Here is a 19,717-nt window from a genome sequence, read left to right as displayed (position 1 = left end):
ACCCAAATAACAAACTTTAAAATTGTGGAAGATTTACTATCATAAAAAACATTTAAAATGACCTGAATAGTGCTTTGAAAATGATATTGCTGGAAATCAATGAAGATTTTCATATCAAACAAATACAATAATCCACCTGTTTTCTCCGCTGCACCATTTCGTGAGCCTGCCTTCTCAGTCTCTCGGGATGAAGCCGCACGCTTCACAAGAGCCAACTGGCACCAGTGAACCTAGCTGCCTCTTGGTAACCATGGAAACCGATTCCATCAGGTCAAAATGTCATCTGTATTATCTTGAGACTTCAGGGCGGCCTTTCTCTTGAGTGGCATCCCGTGACAATGGGATGTGTTCGGTCTCAGTTGATGGTGCTTCTCAGGTTCTGAAAATTCAAGAGACCTTGCCAGTATCACTCATCATTGAACAAATCCATTTATGTTTGTTTCGGATCCATCCATCCAGCCATCCATCTGTTTGTGTCCAGTCCTTCCGATTATCTCTTGTTTTCAATCTTCAAAAGGCGTCAATCGGATAACCCTATAATCAGAAAGCCAGGCATCTAATCCTATTCCAGATATCCCTACGTTCTTTGATCATACCCCTTTGAACTTATTTGACGCTGTTGGAAATGTATAGGCCGCTGCTAGTGGCATTAGCATCCTTCTGAGAATCCATATACCATTAATGCTATAGCCAAGGGATATAAGGATAAATAATACAGTTACTCTAGTCGAGTAAATGTCTTCCCTGCGTTTCTGGAGACGTTGCAAATTGGTTTCCATGGCAACGGGTATGGTAATTGAAAATACGTCGTAGTTTTTCTCCCAAGGAGCGCTGCGGAAATGTGACATGTCTAGTTGTAGAAAGATTGATCAGTCAGCAGCAACGGCAAAGCAATTTTGCCACAAGCAGTAGATGCGTTGATAAAACCTTTCTCATTTCACACATTGCCTGAGCAAGGCAATTTTGGATGTGATGGGAAGGCCAGAGATGCTGTTGTGAATTCATTCGTTGAAGTGATGATGAAGAATAAGGCTTTTAGAATGCTTGGTCTTTAAGTTTAACTTGTCATTTTGAAGTCTTCTGCACTGTTTGTTGCAGATTCATTTGGCCTTTTATATTGAGTTTCAATGTTTTTAGTGCCATTTTAAAAGTCATGATCCAATAATGATGGAATAAAATAGGTTTGGTGTACCAGTAATTATTGTTTTATTGGCTCTCTGAATACGATAAAACTTGGGTCTCCATGTGCCTGTGATCAGCCTTATAGTTGTGCAGAAAAAGCCAACCAGGTGCAATACATTCGTGAGGCTGTTGCTGTTTGAGTGATAAGACTGCTCTGGGCTGTGGAATCGTGTATCTTGTAAATACAGGTGCTGATCATTACAACCATGGTTGTGAGTAGACGTAGCTACCTACCCCCAACAGGCTTTCCCCTCATAAAAATCAACAGAAATATCAGGTAATAGCAGCTCTGAGAATGCTTCCATCATACAGTATTTCTAGAGCAAGTCATGGGCGATCTTTTTCCTCATCTAACAATAGAAAACACTTCAAGAGGTGGGGGTGGGGGGTCTACATGTTCATATTGGAAGGAATTCTTCGACTGGGTGGGGACGGGTTAAAAACCCGAGGGCGGAGACATCCTGTGAGGGGAAGTGTGATTCTTTTAGGTGCTTGTTTGATGTTCATAGTACAAACATTGGCCCCAGATGACCTTGACCTTGGCAATTATTGCGTTAGTGATTAAATTACCCATACATCCCTGCAGGGAAATAATATTGACATTCTTTGGCGTGTTCATGACTCACAGTCAAAATAGGCAAGGCCAGCAACGCCAACACGGTCTGTGGTCTAAGCAAACTATGTTAATCATATTGAATTAGTGCAATATATTTTGCCGACTAGGTTGGCCGTATGCATTTTTTTCTCGACAAAGTCAATCTTGGTCGAGGGCCAAGCAATCAATCAACATGCACACATAATTTTTGCAAATACTTCCTATTTATGACTTGGCAGAACATTTGTTGTTGGTGAACTTGGCATAGTTTTTGCTCACTTTATCCTCCACCCTTTGACATGTTGGTCGGTAAAATTATGCACTAGAAATTCTTTTTTTGGTACGGTGTGTGAATATTACTCCTGGGCCAATGTGTGTGGAGAGGCATATACTTTTTCCAGTAGGCCTGTGTGTACAACTATACCGACAGACCTGGCCTTTTGAGGAAAGGATGAGGCCGAGAAGGTGTTTTCATGTTTTTCCCTTGCCTGTGTCCTTTCTGACATCTGCTGTCAATGGGAACAGCCAAATATATTTTGCTGAGAAAATGATTTCAGTCGTGTCTGCTTCCCCTTCTTGCGATGATTTCCATGTGGAATAGTTGTGGGCTCTACAGCATCCTGTTTCATGGTACTTGTAAACATGTTATTCTATTCATCCCATCCAGGTGGTGAGAAGTTTCTTCCTGGAGAACAGGCCAGGTCCGTGTGGTTAACTCCTTGATGTGCTTCATACTGTCTGCCTGGTATTAACCCTCATCTTATGAATATAGTTGTTAAAACTTTTAGGCATATGCTGAAGTTTTTCTTAACTGTTGTCTTATCTTTGTCTTTACAGGAAGAGGATGCGCCTGTTTCAAATCTAGTCAAGGATTACCCCGAAGTGAGAAAAGCTGTGAAAAACTGGATAGAGGACCAGGATGGTCAGAAAATCTTGCTGACAACGCCGTCAGTTCTTGTTGGATATCGTCTACGGGTGTATCGGTCTGAGGGGACGACACAGTGGTACACTGCGGTCATCAAGTCCTATAACGATGTGACTAAGGTGAGGTGGTTTCTAACGATTTTCTAATACGCAAGCAAATATAGTTAAACAAACAAAAATGGAATGTAGGTGTACTCATGAGATAAACAGATTGACCAGTTCTCAAAATATTGGCAGGGATGTTCATATACTGTACACAGTTGATACCAGAAAATATACAGTCTTCGAGATAGGCTAGTTCTACTGAAGAGCATCTCCATTGTAATTGAACTTGACTGGCCGTTGTTGCTTATTCATTTATTCCCTCCTCCCCTTTGTCCACGATGACAGCCGTCACATCCCTTCTGTGTCCCTTGGGCACTTAGTCCCTCAGAGCCAGTCTATGGCATTATTGGATCTCTGAAAATCGATACCCGTAGCATCACCACCTGTTCCGATATCTGCTGCTGAATCATCAGCATCTATGTTCTGTGATGTTGACCAGTGGCAATGGTGGCTGTCCACTTCACATGTCTGGGCGGTAGAACTTTTTGGTCATTTATCTTCATTGAAGGTCAAGGTCGTTATCATAATAAAGACCGACCTTTTCCCTCCATATACTTTCAATGCAACGTTTTACAACAAATAACTAGTGCATTTAGTTCCTGAAGTAAACCTCATATGTATAAACTATGCCACCTGTTCTGAATTTGTCTCTCAAAACAACAGGTTGTTCAAGGAATGTCACCAAGGGTCATCCTTGTGCCATGTATATAATCGCTTGCAGGCAGCATACTATTGCCTTGCTGTGCGATTATTGGCAGGTTTCATGTTATAATTCATTGCATCTGCCCTGTCACTCTATACTGTGACCCAAGATTATCTTATCCATTGTTACACAAGATTATCTTATCCATTGTTACCGGATGAATGATAATGAGACATAGAAAAATGACTGGAGAGTTTATGACCCTGAATTGAACAGGAATTGGCCCTTGACATGGTAAATGTCTAAAGATATGGTCTGAGGAGGAAGGCCTCACACAGTTCTCATGTTATTTTTAAAGGGTTGACGTTATCTCTTCATCAGAATGTACTGACCTATTTTAACTTTGAATGTTTTGAGTACTTGATTGGTCACACTATTCAAATTTGTGTCATGTATCTCATTCTTTTGAGAAATCAGAGGAGCACTTGAACTGGAAGTCGGAATATCTGATCAGAATACTTAAGAACATTTTATATAAATACTTGAGGATGTCAGTTCTAAGAGGTCATATCTGGTTCATGATTTTGAGTTGTCTTGTCTCTTGACACCAGTACCCAAACATATGATTTGCTTTATTCTGATAACCTGACCTTAGGTGTTTTAACCCTATTTCATTATCTTTGATAGACCGGCGCATCTTACGAAATTCCTCTGATACTTGTGTTTGAATAAGATCCACCAGACTTGAGTGGCGTGGAGGTCAAGGTCATGAGTCTTTGTCTGTCTGTACTATCATTGATATTGGGGAAGCAATTATTATCCAATATGATGTATTTTCATGTGCAGTGACCCCCTCAGTCATGAGTGGAAAGGGACCTCACATGCTTTCATGATGTCACCACTTTGGAATTGAAACCACATATTGTCAGAGTGTCCATTTGCCTGATGAAGGTAGTCTTCTCCACTGTCCAATGTCGTGTTTGGTGCAGACCTTTTGCACCATCCTTTTCACTTGTCAGACAAAAGTGTAATGTTATCAAAGTGAACTGAGCCCCTTGCTCACAATTTGCCATCAATCTTTAGAATGGCTCTGGAGACGCAGTAGGAAATGAACATTAGTCCTCTCCAAATGTTTTCTACTTGTAAATGAGATGATAAATCGTCCAGTTGGCACCATCAATGATCCCGCCGACAATTCCTCATCCGCCACCTACATCTGTATGCAGATTTGTGTTGGCTTGGCTAAATTGAGTGGTTGCGCTCAGGAGGGTTAGTGTGAAATGTAACAATGGGGATGGCAAATAATATTAAGGCCTCTGACGGTCTGCTAGGAGTCACGCAGTGGAAATGTCGGTCATCATGTCACCTTTGAGGTCTCGAGGTTGATTCTTTGTTGGTCCAGACATACTCATGTGTTGCAGAAGTATCTGATCAAAATATTTAAACTCAATATATAATTGTTGGTAATTTGACCTTCACCTATGTAAGGTGGTCAGAGGCTGTTGTTGGTAGCCTGTTTGGATTATTAATTGCTCATTATATGCAGACAGCCATCATTTGTGTCTGCCCATGGACATATTAATAACAGTTAAATGACAATAAATATGTACATTATTCATAATCTCCATTAAACTTCAATCATATTTGCATTCCATATTTGTATTTAGTGTTTTATGTTTAGCTGCTATTAGTATCCCGATGAAAAAGTACATCACCTGATCGACACATGGATTTTATCATTAACTGCAGAGTAATATTTTAATATTGATTAATTGAAGTAGGACTTTTGAACTCATGTTATGGTTGGCTATAAATGTCAAGGTCTATTCAAGTAATATGACTATTTTGTAAGATGATGAACATTTGAGAAAAATCATGGCCGGAAGAGCTTGGCAAACTGTCATAGATTGGTACATTTTATGCCAGGTTTAAACTCAATATTAACTTCATGTTATTTCTCCTCGACAACAGTGCCTCGATCGTTATAACAATACATGGAAGTATAAAAAATAATATCCCTAGTAAACAACTCCTTATATGGCTGCCTGTAACAACCCGCTGTTACGTGTTTCTATGTAATTGACATAGTTTGAGGTATAATTGGGAAAACATTGTATATATCCCTTGTGCGCTTGCTCATTTTATCAGAGAGTGCATACTTATTATATCATTTTTCACATTCGTGTAAAAAAACGAAATGTTGGATACAAAGGCGGTATGATTTTTGCTAGGATGCCTCTGGCTGCATCAATAAAAGTATGCTTTTGCCTGGGAATTCTAATTATGATAGGATACACCATGACATTTTTAGGTGCAAGTTATCATTTATTTCTGATCAGAGGTCAAGGTCATCAGCAGTAGGATGATATTATTGGTCTTGTATTGGCCAAGAACTCCATTTCTTAGTTGAATCATGATAATTACCGAGTTCAAGCGTAGCGGGGGCACTACAGATATAAAGGCCTACCATACATACATTCACTTGAGCTTCTTTTAGGCCTCGCTAGAATATCAATTCCAGCCCTTTTCGATATCCGCATCATGCATTTGAATTTGGTGACAATGATGTATGCACTTGATGACCTTTAGTTTCGAGCACGCATTTTCAGCTGGCCATGAGTAATGATAATATTATTAAAAATTCTCAATATCATCAATATTGTAACAGATGTTCGTCATTCATCAGTGGCAAAGGTTCAAATGGTCAGTTCCTGCCTGTGTTATGATATATCACACTGGGTTAAGGGGATGAGTCAATTGACCCGTTGTCCTACTTATGATGGCGATGATCAAGACTGTCCCAGCAAAGGACATGAATGTCCCCATTCTAATTTCCCTGTGTGATGTTATTATTGGCCAGTGGCAAATTCATCTGAATAGGCCTACTTCAGGCCTAAATACCCTGGCACAAATTCAAATTTTTTTGAAATCTAAACCTGTTGATCTTTCTAAAAATGAGGTAAATTATTAGTATCAAAAATGGATCTGTGCATGGAAACGAAAACAAGGACCGAGTTAATATCATGATAAAATATACATACTTCCTGTCAAGTTGATTACCCTGGTGAACCAATCTCTTTGTCTTGTTGAAATGTGAATACGAAATTCTCTCTCATTATCGTTGGTGATGAAAAGTCTCGATATTGACTCCAGTGCAGCGCAGTATGTAAATTGACATCGGGCATTGTTCGTCTTCCCATGGGCTGCTTTTTGTGTAGAATTAATGAAAGTGCGAGCTTGTGAGCTGAAAAAGAAGAGTCGAGTTTTCATCTTTGTAGTCTCAATTGTGGCACGGGCAACTGTAATTAACTAAATATGAATTATCGTTAGCCTCAAATTACTATACCTGGCAATTTTCCCCGATAAGGGTTAAGGAGATCTCCGGCTGATTAAGCAACAGAGGTATTGAGCCCTTGGAATTGATTGGCATTTCTGAGAATGGCGGGTGATGGAAAGCCTGGGGGACGTGCTTTGGTCGGCAACAAGAGGTTCATTTGGTATCATACTGGTGAAAATGTGGTTGAAACCATGAAGGAGTGCAAAGTGAATGTTATTGTGAGAAATGTGTGGGAATGATGAATGATCCCTACAATCGTCCCAATTCCAGTCCTGTTGACTACTTGAATAGTGTGGCTTGGCCTGAGCAGACCCATCAGCTCAATTTGGTTGCACCAAATGTCACCAATCCGTCCCGATATTTAATATTCGATATCAAACTGAATGCACGGTAGCATCAGCTGTTGAAAAAATAAAGAATCATAGAAATGATTGATTTTTTAGTCGTTCTTCATCCTGGTTATGATTGATTACCTTCGCTGTGTGACTGATGCAGCCCTGGGAGAATTGATTGCCGCTAGCTTTCAAAATGCTAAGTGATTTCTATGATCCATGCCCTCGCTGCAGGATGATTAGTTGGCTAAGATTTGAAAGTGTCAAAATCTCTCCATGCAGAAGAGTAGGATCTGTTTTGATCTGGACTCAAAGCCAAGTGTATTCTTAGTAGCTGCTTTGATTCCAGTTGATGCTTAGCTTTTAACTCAATATTCTAAAATCTGAGACAAAAAGTTCTTACAGCCCAATAACAACGAACTGAGCTAACTGTTAGTGGTTGGGTTAACTTACATCATTCACACAATTTTTGAAGCTATGAGATTCACATCGAGTTCCATTTTTCCAACAAATCCTCATCAAACGTGTCCGTTTTCCCATTGCAGGAGTTGACTGTGGTTGATGACACAGTGTTAGAAGAACACAATGAGGATCCTTCCCTGGTGCAGATGAAATTAATTGGAGATGGAGGTGAGTGCGGAAGAAATTTGTTCTCATTCTTTGATCGCTAATTGTCTGATTTGATGAAATTCCCGTGAGATGTTGAGGCGCAGATATCCGCTGCCGTTAAATGTCGGTGAAAAAGTAGCTCTTTCTGAAAAATCAGAATTTACTCAGTTCATTTCAAGAAACACAAGAGATTGTATGTCGTTTTAATGCAACTTTTTGCTTTTTGGCGACGGTGGATATTATTTGATAGATACATCTACTAGCTTGGCAGAAAAAAGGAAAATGACCATGACCTTCATACTCATCTCTGGACAATTTACCTTCAAATGTGTTCTCCAACCGAAGCAAGCACCATCAGTTTCGAGTGCCAATCTTCAAATGAAAGGATTTCGGACCACACATATGATGGAGCCGCTTGACAAGCACCAAGACTTTGATTGAAGATAGAAGAGATGATGGAACATGCAACCTCTTCACATTGTTGATGTGAAATTTGGATGGAATATGACACTCTGACAGTTGATTTGTGAGGAGGAGACGTGGAGAAATTAAAGATGCTACTTGGACCAGCATTGAATCTCTAACCATACGTGACCCTGGCTTGATACAGCCTTGGTATCTCTTTACGTACAATCCAGACCTCCTTGTCCATCAATCCATCAGTTGTCACGAGAGATACACGGCTTTAGTGTTCTGATTAACATTTGACATATTGACGTCTGCCATAATCCGGGATTATATTGTATTCCTACAACCAAACGGGCCTGGATGGTCTTTGCTCTACAGTTGATGTTGCCTGAATATGTTAGGGAGCTGGGGATTGTGTTGATGCCCATCAGTTTTGGCATGTCATTTTTCTAGGACAAAGGCTTTGGGTGGCTGTCCTTTATTGTCTAAACCTAATAGATAATGATATGGATTCTTTACAGGTAACCCCTGCTGGATGCTGAGTATAGTATCTAAATTCGATTGACCACTGGTTGAGTGAAGATCTGGTTTGAATAAAGGGATACATCCAATCAATCAAGCAAGGGTCATTGTTGGAGATTCAGTAGTCCAGGCAGCATGTAATCCTTCAGTAGTGAAGGTTGCTTTGTGAATTTTGTCTTCATCAATACAAGACAGTAACTGCTTTCCTTGACAGTTTTACTTGTCTCATCTTGACCTCCAGGTCTTTGACATCACAAGAATTCCTGTATGCTTCCTATTACAGAAGAATGGAGTGATACAAACCACAAGGAGCCTGAATGTACTGGTTTGTGAACTAAAGTGGCCACATTTTGCCAAATCCCACCTCCTAATTTGGTTATTTTGGTGCTACAAGTTGAGGGACATTTGATAGCAATGTACAATATCAGCTTTGAGTGCATTTCTTGCTAGCTCTAGTTTTAGGATAATGGTCCTGTCAGTGGAGTATTTCACTTTGAGTGCAAAGCTGTCCTCACCATAGCGGGTCAGCACTTCAAAAAAATGTCAAGTGTGTCTGGTCCGCCCATTGGCAGTGAAAAGGCAAACATTTTGTGCTCTTGATGGAGGTTGGGGACACTCACCAGTTTCCTCCTTCACATTGTTCATTGATATAATAATCAAGTGATAAAGGTCGTAAATGTGGCCAAGTGTGACTTCGTTTTCAGTTGAACCAGTCTGCACTGAGCCCAGTCGTTTTGATATAGCCTATTGACACTTACTCTCAATGATAAGTGTAGGTGGTGGCCCACAGAGTACTGAAACCCACTTCTGAACTACAGTTGGCTTCAGAAGTAAATGTCCTCATCCTGTACAAAATTAATGGGCTAATTTCCTATACATATTTATATATATTTACCAAAATTATTTCTAGAAAGTTATCTAGGATGCTGTACCTAGAATGGAGTCCCACCTTGTATGAGCAGTGTATTTGCTGCTTGTATGTACAAAATGTTTGGTCAGGATCAAGTGAAGACTGCTTGAACGAAATGTGCCCTTCATATTGATGTTCTTCCTAAGTGTGCAGGGGTAATTTGTGGTTATTGGACCATTAGCTGTCGGGAGAACAGTGTCAATATTGGGAAAGAAAAGGAGCTCTCGTCTGACCCATTTAGTCTTAATGTGACACCGAGTGGAAAGAAAGACTCTCAGAGGACCAACTTGCAGAGTTATTGCCAAGTCTGTCAGACCTTCCGGAGACAAATCGAACAAATCCAAGTGCGGAGCTTTGTTCAGTGTCTGTAACCAGTCCTTAGAAGTTGGAATTCCATGCAGCTACATGTACCTCTGGGTCATTCGGCAAGCTTATTTGCCCCACTCAAAGTTGAGTTTCGTGACATTATGTTCTTGGTTGATTTCTGCGCCCACGTCATCTGCCTAGTCTACAGGTTGCGGGTGCTCTAACTGAAGCAACTTTGCAGCTATTGCAATGAAACTTAATGATCGTGTTACCCACCAAAATACCTCGGATGGGGTACCTCGAATGTCATGCGACCAGCTACATGTGCATGCCATGTCACTGTCACCTGGAGCTGAGGCTGCTTTCCATGGGCTGTCGGATTGGCACAGTGGAAAAAGTCTGTATCATTGAACTCTAAAAATGTTGCTGAATACAAACGGTTAAAACCTTTTAGGCCACGTTATTAAAAACCAGCATTGATTTCACTTTCGAATCCATGTGATCTCTTTAAGTGTGCTCAGCTAACTTTTCCCTGGGGGAATTTCGTCTCCATTATCAACGCAATTCTTACCGTGTATGGTAATGGCAGTGACATGCCAGCTTCCCTAGATATTATTGGAAATTACGCCTTGAAATAGGAATCCAACCTATCTACGCTGTAGGTTGTAATTTTTTATCAGAGGACGTGATTTTTAATCACTGTCATGATCAATATGACTATTGTAGCTTGCGGACATTTTCTTTTTATGGCAGGAGTAAATAGGAGAGATGTAGCGTTTATATTGGATTTTGTATATGATTGAAAATAGCATGTAATAAACAGCAGATATTTTTCTGTTTGATATCTAAGTTTGTGCAAGCGTAGGTTGTTAATGGTATTTCTACTATTTTGCCTTTAAAAAGCTTTATGATAGCTTTGATGTGTTTTAAATTCATAAATAAATTGTGTGAATGTTGCGTGTTTTTATAAAAATGGTGAATCGTAATTTTTAGGTGGAAATTTTATTGCTACGCTTGACAAGGGTTTATTTAAACACAGTACCATGCAAAGCCTTATTTCCCCTTGTCTGTCAGGACGGAGGGGACAAGTGGGACTGCCAAGAGAACAGTGATTGAAGGACACTTGTAGCCACCTTGATCAACAAAATTCCTGAGGTGCCCTCCAAATATCTCTGGTAAAGCTCCTGAAATCTTGACAGAATTTTTGGCCCCATCCTGGTTCCTAAACAGACATTACCCGCGATGACATCCCCATTGAACGCACCAGTTCTGTCACCCAATATCTGCATTCAGTCCTTCAGCACGAGATTGCTGAGTAATAAGGTAACCCAACGCAAATTAAATTTGCTGTTACAACTTGCATGCCCGATAATTGCGCTCTGGGTAGTCAATTCTTATCCAAGTCAGCATCCCTAACAACATGTGTTTGTTCTATTCCATTCCACATTCCACCCTTCAATACAGTTGCTCCATTGAAAAGAAGCTGCTGGCTGAGGAACCTAAATCAAATATGGTACAACTTGCATGCTCGATAATTATGCTGGGCAGACGTTAATTCTGGTCTAATTTCCTCAGTCCGTGCATCACGGAATGTGAATGAGATTGGTATGCAGATGGTTTGTCCTAACGATATTGCCAATTGAAGCTGGTCAGTCTGGTTCGTCCCACATCGACCAATATTGACTTCTCGCTAATGAGATTAGATTGATTCACGAGACCATGGGGTGGCGTTCTAAGTGGAGATTCACATACTGCCTGATCTACCAACTTTCAGCCACTGCTCCTCAGCCCATTCATCATGAAATCTGTATCATATTGGTATGTTGTTGGCTGGTCTAAAGATATCGCTAATTGAAGCTTGAATGGCATGGTCAGTCTGATATGCCCCACATCGACCAGTGCTGCCCAGTGCTGTTATATAGACTCACCTGATGATATGACAGCATTGCTCATCTGGTTCAGAATCACATCATCCATGATATTTCGAATTGAAGTGTTCGCCATTTTCGCTTTCGTCTGCTTCTCAGGCTGTGCAAGCATGGAATGTGAACGAAGCTCGACTGAACAGTATCGCCAGTTGAAGCTTGTCGATCTGGTATGTACATCCCACTTTAAGAAATATTGACAGTTGTGCAACTTCTACTGACAAACTAAAGTTGAAAATGTTTCTTACAAACCACTGCCCACCAATTTATCAAAAACTGAAAAGATTCTATCAGATTCAGAATAGTTCTTGTCACCATTATTTTTCGAGTAAACATGACTGGAAGACGTGCTGATAAAAAACTTCGAGTTGCCGCCTTATCGATTTCCTGCTCCTCGCTTGTTTGTAATCAATAGATTTTCTATAAGTCTTCGACAAGTCCTTGATGGCGGCTTTATTTCCTGATGTCGCTCAACCACTCTTCACCAAATCCGATATTTTTTTGGCGACAAATGCAAAACGGAAAAAATACTTGATGGAATCCAGCGCAAGATTTTTTCGCTCTTAGACTATTGAGATATGAAAAATAAGGTACTCTTTATAAGGTGCAGTCAAACTGGAAATAAGTTTTTTTTCGGCTGCAGCAGTTTAATAATTTCCATTCTGTTGCGTCGAATCTAAGATAGTAGAGGATATTTGTACGCACTAGCTCCGATAAGTCAGACCCCAAGAATCATCAACTTTGATAGTAAAAAGCTTCACCAATATTAAAATACCGAATTGAAGTTCAGGTTTGAGTCTGATGATATCAAAAATAGAAAAGTATCACTAAACTTTACACCTTTACACAGTTTTCCTAAACTTTTCAGTAGAACTCTGGTTTTTCAGCCCCACAACATGAGATTTTAACATGTGGGCGGCGTGAGGAAAGACCGGCATGAAGACCTGCCAAAAAACTCATGCTGACAGTGAAGATAGAATTTAAACCTGGGACGTCGTGACCACAAGCCTGACATCTGTGCCAATGGACCACTGCAGCTTCTGAAAAAAGTCAAATGCTTTGAAACTGTTCTACAGATCATGAAAAGGGAAAAGACTTTCAATCGTTTTGTCTCTAAAATACAGAATGGCAAGTCAGAATTTGAAGCCAAAAGACAGCGGCGTATAGTGCGATGAGGAGACGTCCTCTCATTCTTACCATCGCCATATTGACATCCTAGTCTATCATGGTGTGTCTCATGAAAGGTCAACTGTACAAATTTCAACGTTGCCACAACGAATCTGCCACCCTGGAATTCGCATTGTAAGCTGCTGGAGTGAATAATAACGATGCATTTATCCATCCAAGCAATCGATAAAGAATTCATGTGAGCTCCAGATTACTTGTCACGCAGGATTAATCAACTCGCATATGCCGTTCACGGTTTTTTCCAAATCGTATATTTGTGCGATGGAGTTTTGGAGCGGATTCCCTGAGGTTGTTCTAAAGGCCGTTCAGCTTTGCAGGCAAAAGTGTTTGTCTTGCGCAGTTTCTGCGTAAAATGATATGAGGTTTTCTTGGTAGTTCTGTTTGTTTTGTCAGTCTCATTGATTGATGATGGGGAAAGAGTCACAGGAAAATAAAATGAAAAGAAACGCTGAGTGCATAGTACACGAAGAGTGCATGACACAATTTGTTAGATGGATTCAGTCTGAAAGTATTGAGTTTTCACTTGGATTCGTATATGATTTTTTCATGGATTGGCTCTTTTGATATCCAGTTAGGAATTTCCGTGAACGTTTCTCAATGGTCTAATAAAAATGCGGGGAAGAAGAGGGGGCATCATGTCTCAGGGAAACGTAACATCTGTTGGTTATGAAAGACTATGGCATGTGACACTTCACTTTTTGGCGCATTGGACAGTGTTACAGCTTTGCATTAGCAGTTGGCGTCAAATGTTTTGGTATTCCCAATTTCCAGTTTGTGTTGCCTGGTCCATTGGTTTCACACTGTTGGTATGCTACTGAGCATCTATCAAAAACCTTTATGAATCCCACTGTCTTTCACACTAGTTGGGAGTTCTCTGACCTCGGGACATATTGGGCAGATAGCTTCCATTGAAATCTACATCTCTTTTCCCCATTGAACGCCATCGGCATGCAGCGTGCTTGCTAGTTGAAATCGATGGTCATGCTTCTTCATTTATTGATATTAACCAGCTGGACCCATTGGTGCCATGAATCATTGACTGGTTGCTAGAGAGGAAAGAAAGGCCAGGCAGACTGTGTCCAATGTGATCCCGCTGCTGGCACCATGGTGCAATGGCTTGCGGTGATGCAGAAAATCTTTGGGACAGCCATTTCTTGGATGGTGTAGTGGTTTTCACGGCCCTGCATTAGATGTTGTTTGCCAGTAACACCAAGGTCATGTGTACTGGGTGAGAAAGTCCCTTTACTGTCAAGTCTTCCTGATATCATGCTTGGCTAAACTTCATTATGTCAGTAATGTGTCAATACCTCAGTGCCCAATGAGGATGATTTAATGAGATGTGCTTTGATATGTCAAAGTGTATGAGAAACTGACTTGGACAGACAGTGCCCCGATATGCTCAGTCTTTAGAGATTAGTCTTTAGATGTCACTTTGCCTTGGGCAGGATAGTGCACTTGATGCTTAGCCATGCGTCTTCCTTTGATGTCGAATGAATTCAATAGAATGGAATAAGAAGTGGTTCCTGGCTAAAGGTTGCTCTGCAGAATAGCCATGGGCTGGTTTCTCTCTTGCATTTGTATATAGTAAAAAGAGGCAGTTTTGCATCAGTTGTGATTTTTCCTATCCTTAGCTTTGCAAAATGGTTCAGACTAATGCAAGCTTTTTGCTGACATGACAGGCAACACCAAGAATTGTTAAAGAAAGCAATACTTCAGCATCTTATCTTGCACACGGTCCCAAATTCTGGCGATTGGGGGCTTTTAGTAGGCAAGCAATGCTTTCATTTCACATGTCTTGTATCCTTTTGCTGAAAGTAATGTAAGAATAAAATGACTTTTCTTTTTCCCCATCAACTAAATATCAAAGATTGACATATTAGACATAATGAAACTTTCTCTAATCCTACTTTTCATTCGGGCAGGTACATGTACCACATATCTTTAAGGCCTCTCTCCTTTTATGCATCTACCATCAGAAATCCTCTTGGAACTCATCTTCCTTGAAAACAGAAGTCATTTCAACCAGTTGCCGAAGTCACCTGAATATCAATCTAAAGGTTATCAGTTACTGGTATTGTTATTAACAGGTTGTTGTCGCCTTGTTTCATTGAAATTGACGTCCCCACTTACAGGGACCTACTAATGGAGTACAAAGCCATTTCCCCTGCCTTGATGGTCTCTTTGGCAACCAGTTGTGCATCCTAATTCATAGTCTATGAATACGACAATAGAATTAAAGACTGTGGTGGCTGTTCTGAATGATAATATGCCAATTGGAAAGTATTTCTTCTTTCTTCAACAACAGATTTTTTTGCACAGAATGCTGTTTGCATGAACAGCAAATCAGGTGTCATGGGAGATGGTTTTTAGACATTCAGCCAAAAATCTGGTTTTTATTGGCAACCGGGTAACAGTTTGAGGAATTTGTTGCTAAAAGAGATGAAATAATACTAAAATATGGTAAAAAAATTGCCAAGTTTACATCCTCTGAACAGGCTATAATTTAATGTATCAGGAATTGTCTGATGTGACTAGCTTCCCAGGAAGAGCTGGCTCAGCTCGGCTTTCATCTCATCTCATCTTATTGTTAATAGTAAATCATACGTTACCATGGAGACGCGGTATTCCAGCTTTGTCAACAGGTGACCTATTACAGGCAGGTGAGTGTCTGGTGAAAGAAGCTATCATGCTAAGTCTGACTTGAAGCTGTTCAGCTTTGCAACTCATGTGAGTATGTTTCTTATCATTTCCGTTTCCCCATATTATTCTAAAAATTATGACTACACTCCATTGTTATTGAAGAATGAGGACATTAGGGCCGTTTAGACGACGCGAAAAAATCCGGATGCGTCCCGAATCCGGATTAATTTTTCGTCGTGTAAACGCAAAAAGATCCGGATCAATGTGGTTGCATCCGGACTAAAAAGGTACCATCGCCTTGGGTGGTTTTAATCCGGATTCATCCAGATTCGATCCGAATGCGGTCTTTTCGCCTGTCGTCTAAACGGCCCTAATGTATCATTTATGAAAGAAATATAGGGATAGGTTGGTTAGTTGTCGCTTTGGAATTATTGTGGAGGGAAAGTTGTCTCCTTTTTGGATACATTTGGGTACAGTCAACTAAGACTTGGAATGTGTGGTGTCTCTTTTCGAAACACCACACCCGGTTCTTTAGCTCGCCATTTCACTCTGAAAGAGTTATGGACAGGATGGCATAATCTTGTTTTGGTATTTTTGATGCCTCCTTTGCTTTGTGTAGGCTCATTCCTTGCTCTGTCACCGGGATAGAGCAGATATCATCTTTTAATGACAGTGAGTTTTCAACCCTGGAATCCGTCGTTAGGGCTGATATCAAAACAAAGTATGTCTGTTTACCTATTGTTCAATCAATAGCAAGATTTTTTCAATAGTGATATTATTTTTCTTTCCCATTACCATGCATTTAATAAATACAACATGGAAAAACAAGATTTTTTCTGTTTTTATATCGATAAATCCACTACTAAGTACATTTACCACGAGCATCTCATTTTATCAAAGGATATGCCATTTGTAACCAAACGCCACACAGACTCAATTGATCAATTGGCCGACAAAGTTACATTTATTGACAAGCTCACATTACGTGATGAAAAGATCAGATGAGTGCATCTAGTTGACAGAAATCAATCGATGTCAGGTCCACAGATTTCTAAATGGTTTAACCAGTAGTTGGAGTTTCTCCATTTAGGTCAATTAAAAATATTATAATAGCATGATACAGATTGAATTATCTAATGCATTCATGTACTATTTGAAAATCAGAGCTGATTCGCTCGAATTTGGATCCCAGAGCTCTAATTTTGTGCCACGGACATGATTAAAGCCATGCTGTTGCCATTAAAGTGTTTATTTTACCATTTGTAACCTGCATATTGGACCATTGTACTCCGTCCATAAATAACCACTAATAGTTCATCTAAATAACCTGGAAACATGTCACAATATTATCATGTATTCTGAACACATGAATACCTACCATTACCTCTGATAATATGCGTTGCCACAATTATGCATGTTCGGTATGAATAGTGTATGAACCTGTTACGGTTAGCTTTCAGGAAATCGGCTCCCCTGGGAATAGAGTACAATGACCTGGTACCACAACAGAACTCAACATAGCGGTTAAATCCTACTGTATAAATCATACCTTTCATATTCAGATGCAAGGTCGGTGCAGTCTTGACTCCTGATATTAACAACAAAATGATGCTGTTTGCCCCAGTTCAAGATAAAAGGGTGAATTTATGGTGAACTGTCCATTTTCAGTTCCACGGCAACATTCCATTTCCATAATAATGGTACCTTGCTCCTCGATTTACATCATAATGTAGCTTTCATTTAATGTCGTCAATCATGAGGCAGTCCTTTATTGGAACAATGTGCTATTCAGGCGTGTTCTTGCTACATCGATCGTGGGCCGTTTCTCGCTACCGGTATGATATTCTCGTGATAGATTGCCTGTCACATGACTAATTCCCGGGCGCAGAAGTTATTTTGCTGCTGGTTTGGCTGATTCTGCCAAATTGTGCTCTTGTACTTTAGCGGCCCTTTGTTTTAAGAAGAATACATGGTAGTATCATGAGCCAATATCTTTGGCTTTGTCCCTATCTACTCCAACGGCTAGTCTTATAAAGCTGGCTACGTAGAGCTTCCTTCCCGTAACCCTTATCCTCAAACTCTCAAGAGATCATAGCGGTTGGTTTCGTCCCGATCTACTCCAATGGCAGTGGTTATAAAGCCAGGGAAGGGCCATCTTCCCAGAACTCTCCATACCCAATCAATCTGATGAAGCCAAAACTTCCCATCTCCCTGGTTTATCGACCAAGAGCAGTAAACATGCCATTGACTTGTGCACTCAAGATAAACCATTACATCTATTTCGAGATGGGCCAAATGCCACTATGGATTAGGGCAAGCCATCTATATGCTTAGTCTCCATTGATCAATAGGTTAGCTAGAAACCATTGATTTTTAGCTTACTACGTATGATATTTTGATATGGCTGGTGTGCTAGGGCGTAGACAGTCTGATTTGTGATATCTGGAGGTCACCTTGACTGGATCTCGTTACAATTTTGACCTCATGGATTTGGCTGGCTACATTAGGAATTGGAACAGTGTCAAAAGGAAATTTTGGCATCCTGCTCAACTTAAGTCCAAAAATCCCATCTTCCTAGCCCACTAGCCCCCTAGCGCAATTCCCAACCGGATGTGGGAGTGTAGAAGGGCATCTCAGTTTAAGTTGTGCCTCCAGCTACTCACACACAACCAGTGTTTCCATTCCATTGTTGACTGCAGCGGTGAAATTGGCAATTAAGATAGATTCCCTGGTCAATATGACTTTATTTCCATCTTTTGACTTATGAGGGAGAAGTTCAAGAATATTAACCGCGGATGATTCAAGACGTGTCTCAGATGTGTCTGACAACTGGTAAATGAAGATTCAGTTATTTATCTCAGGAAATGTGATCATTTAGATCTTGGAGACGGGCAAGTTGATGCCTTCCACTTTTCATCTGGGAGAGGTTGTAACTTTCTTGGGATCAAATGGTTTTATCTTTTGCGCTCTGTTGATGTAAACACAGGTAATCTGTCTATGACTACGAAGTTATTAATGATTTTGAGCTCCATCACCATTCATACATGTAGCACGTCAATCGGGCTAAAATCCGATTAGTCTCCTGTCCCTCAAGAGGGCTGAAATGGCTATTACTCATCACCAAGTCTGAGTTATGACGGCATTTTTCAAGGTCGATGTTGGTCGTCATCATCACCAGAGGCTGATGGATAGTGATTCATCCATGCTAGTATTCGATATGTCCTAACCTTGTTTGTTCTCATGTTTTCATTATCGTCTTAGAAACATCTTTGGTGTTCACCTCCATGCATCTGTGAGCCATGCTGGTCTTTTCACTGATCTTCTCTCTTCCTTTCTGTGTAAATTAGACTACTGGTACATTATTAGGTATTTTAGTGTGTTTGTGCCTTGTTCAGTAGAGACTTGCCAAGGGCACGAAGACAATTTTTGAGGTCACCTGTTCCCAAGAAAGCTATGAGCAGAAACCACAAGGCAGTGGGGGTGATGATGGTAGCCTTGGTTCAATTTGAGCCCCAGCGTAGGTTATTCATATGGATGACATGTTGATGATACTTCCCGTCTCTCTGCCGCTGCGTCCCGAAACCTCCGGTCAAAGTCCCCAACAGGTTTTCCTTCACTGTACCGCCATGACGTCGTATCACATCATGTGTTCCCGTCACGTTTGATTAATCACTGCCATTGCCAAGGTCAGACTAGAATATAGATACTACTTTGTGGTTACCATTCCCTAGGAAGCTATTAAGCAGAAGCCACTCTGTATCACTCACAGCATCTCTAAAGCGCTGACCTTTATAGCTCTGTTTGAATCTGCCTACAAAAGTTCATCGCGCCGTGGGCTATCTTCTGTACTATTTACTATTCTGTGGCAGCAAAAAGCTAGGAAGGTTTAGTGTGGCTTCTTGCTATTGCGCAGCAAGTAAATACCTGGGTGCTCCACCCTGTCTTAAACTAACCTTGGGACCTGTTCAAGGTCTTTGCTGAAAGAACTTAAGCCATCTTTCTAGAAATATGAGCTTTGTCAGTTTCCATGTTTCTTTGTTACTCTACCCAGCGCAGACTTTTGCATATGTACTCGCATTCAGGTTCATCTG

At 40.5% G+C, this 19,717-nt stretch overlaps 1 protein-coding gene across 4 annotated transcripts in view; it reads left to right on the top strand.

Moving 5' to 3' along the window:
* The window catches only part of LOC135490037 (probable JmjC domain-containing histone demethylation protein 2C), a 96,479-nt gene that overhangs the window by 18,778 nt on the left and 57,984 nt on the right, over window positions 1-19,717 (top strand). For all 4 annotated transcript variants that reach the window (XM_064775689.1, XM_064775687.1, XM_064775686.1 and 1 more), the window contains exons 4-5: window positions 2,615-2,821; window positions 7,664-7,748. In XM_064775689.1, the coding sequence (XP_064631759.1) occupies window positions 2,615-2,821; window positions 7,664-7,748 (292 nt within the window). The remainder of the gene's footprint in view (window positions 1-2,614; window positions 2,822-7,663; window positions 7,749-19,717) is intronic.

This window comes from Lineus longissimus, chromosome 6, assembly GCF_910592395.1.
Source record: "Lineus longissimus chromosome 6, tnLinLong1.2, whole genome shotgun sequence".
Classification (NCBI taxonomy): Eukaryota; Metazoa; Nemertea; class Pilidiophora; order Heteronemertea; family Lineidae; genus Lineus; species Lineus longissimus.
Note: the sequence above shows the minus strand (reverse complement) of the source record. Positions and strands in the feature narration are given on the sequence as shown.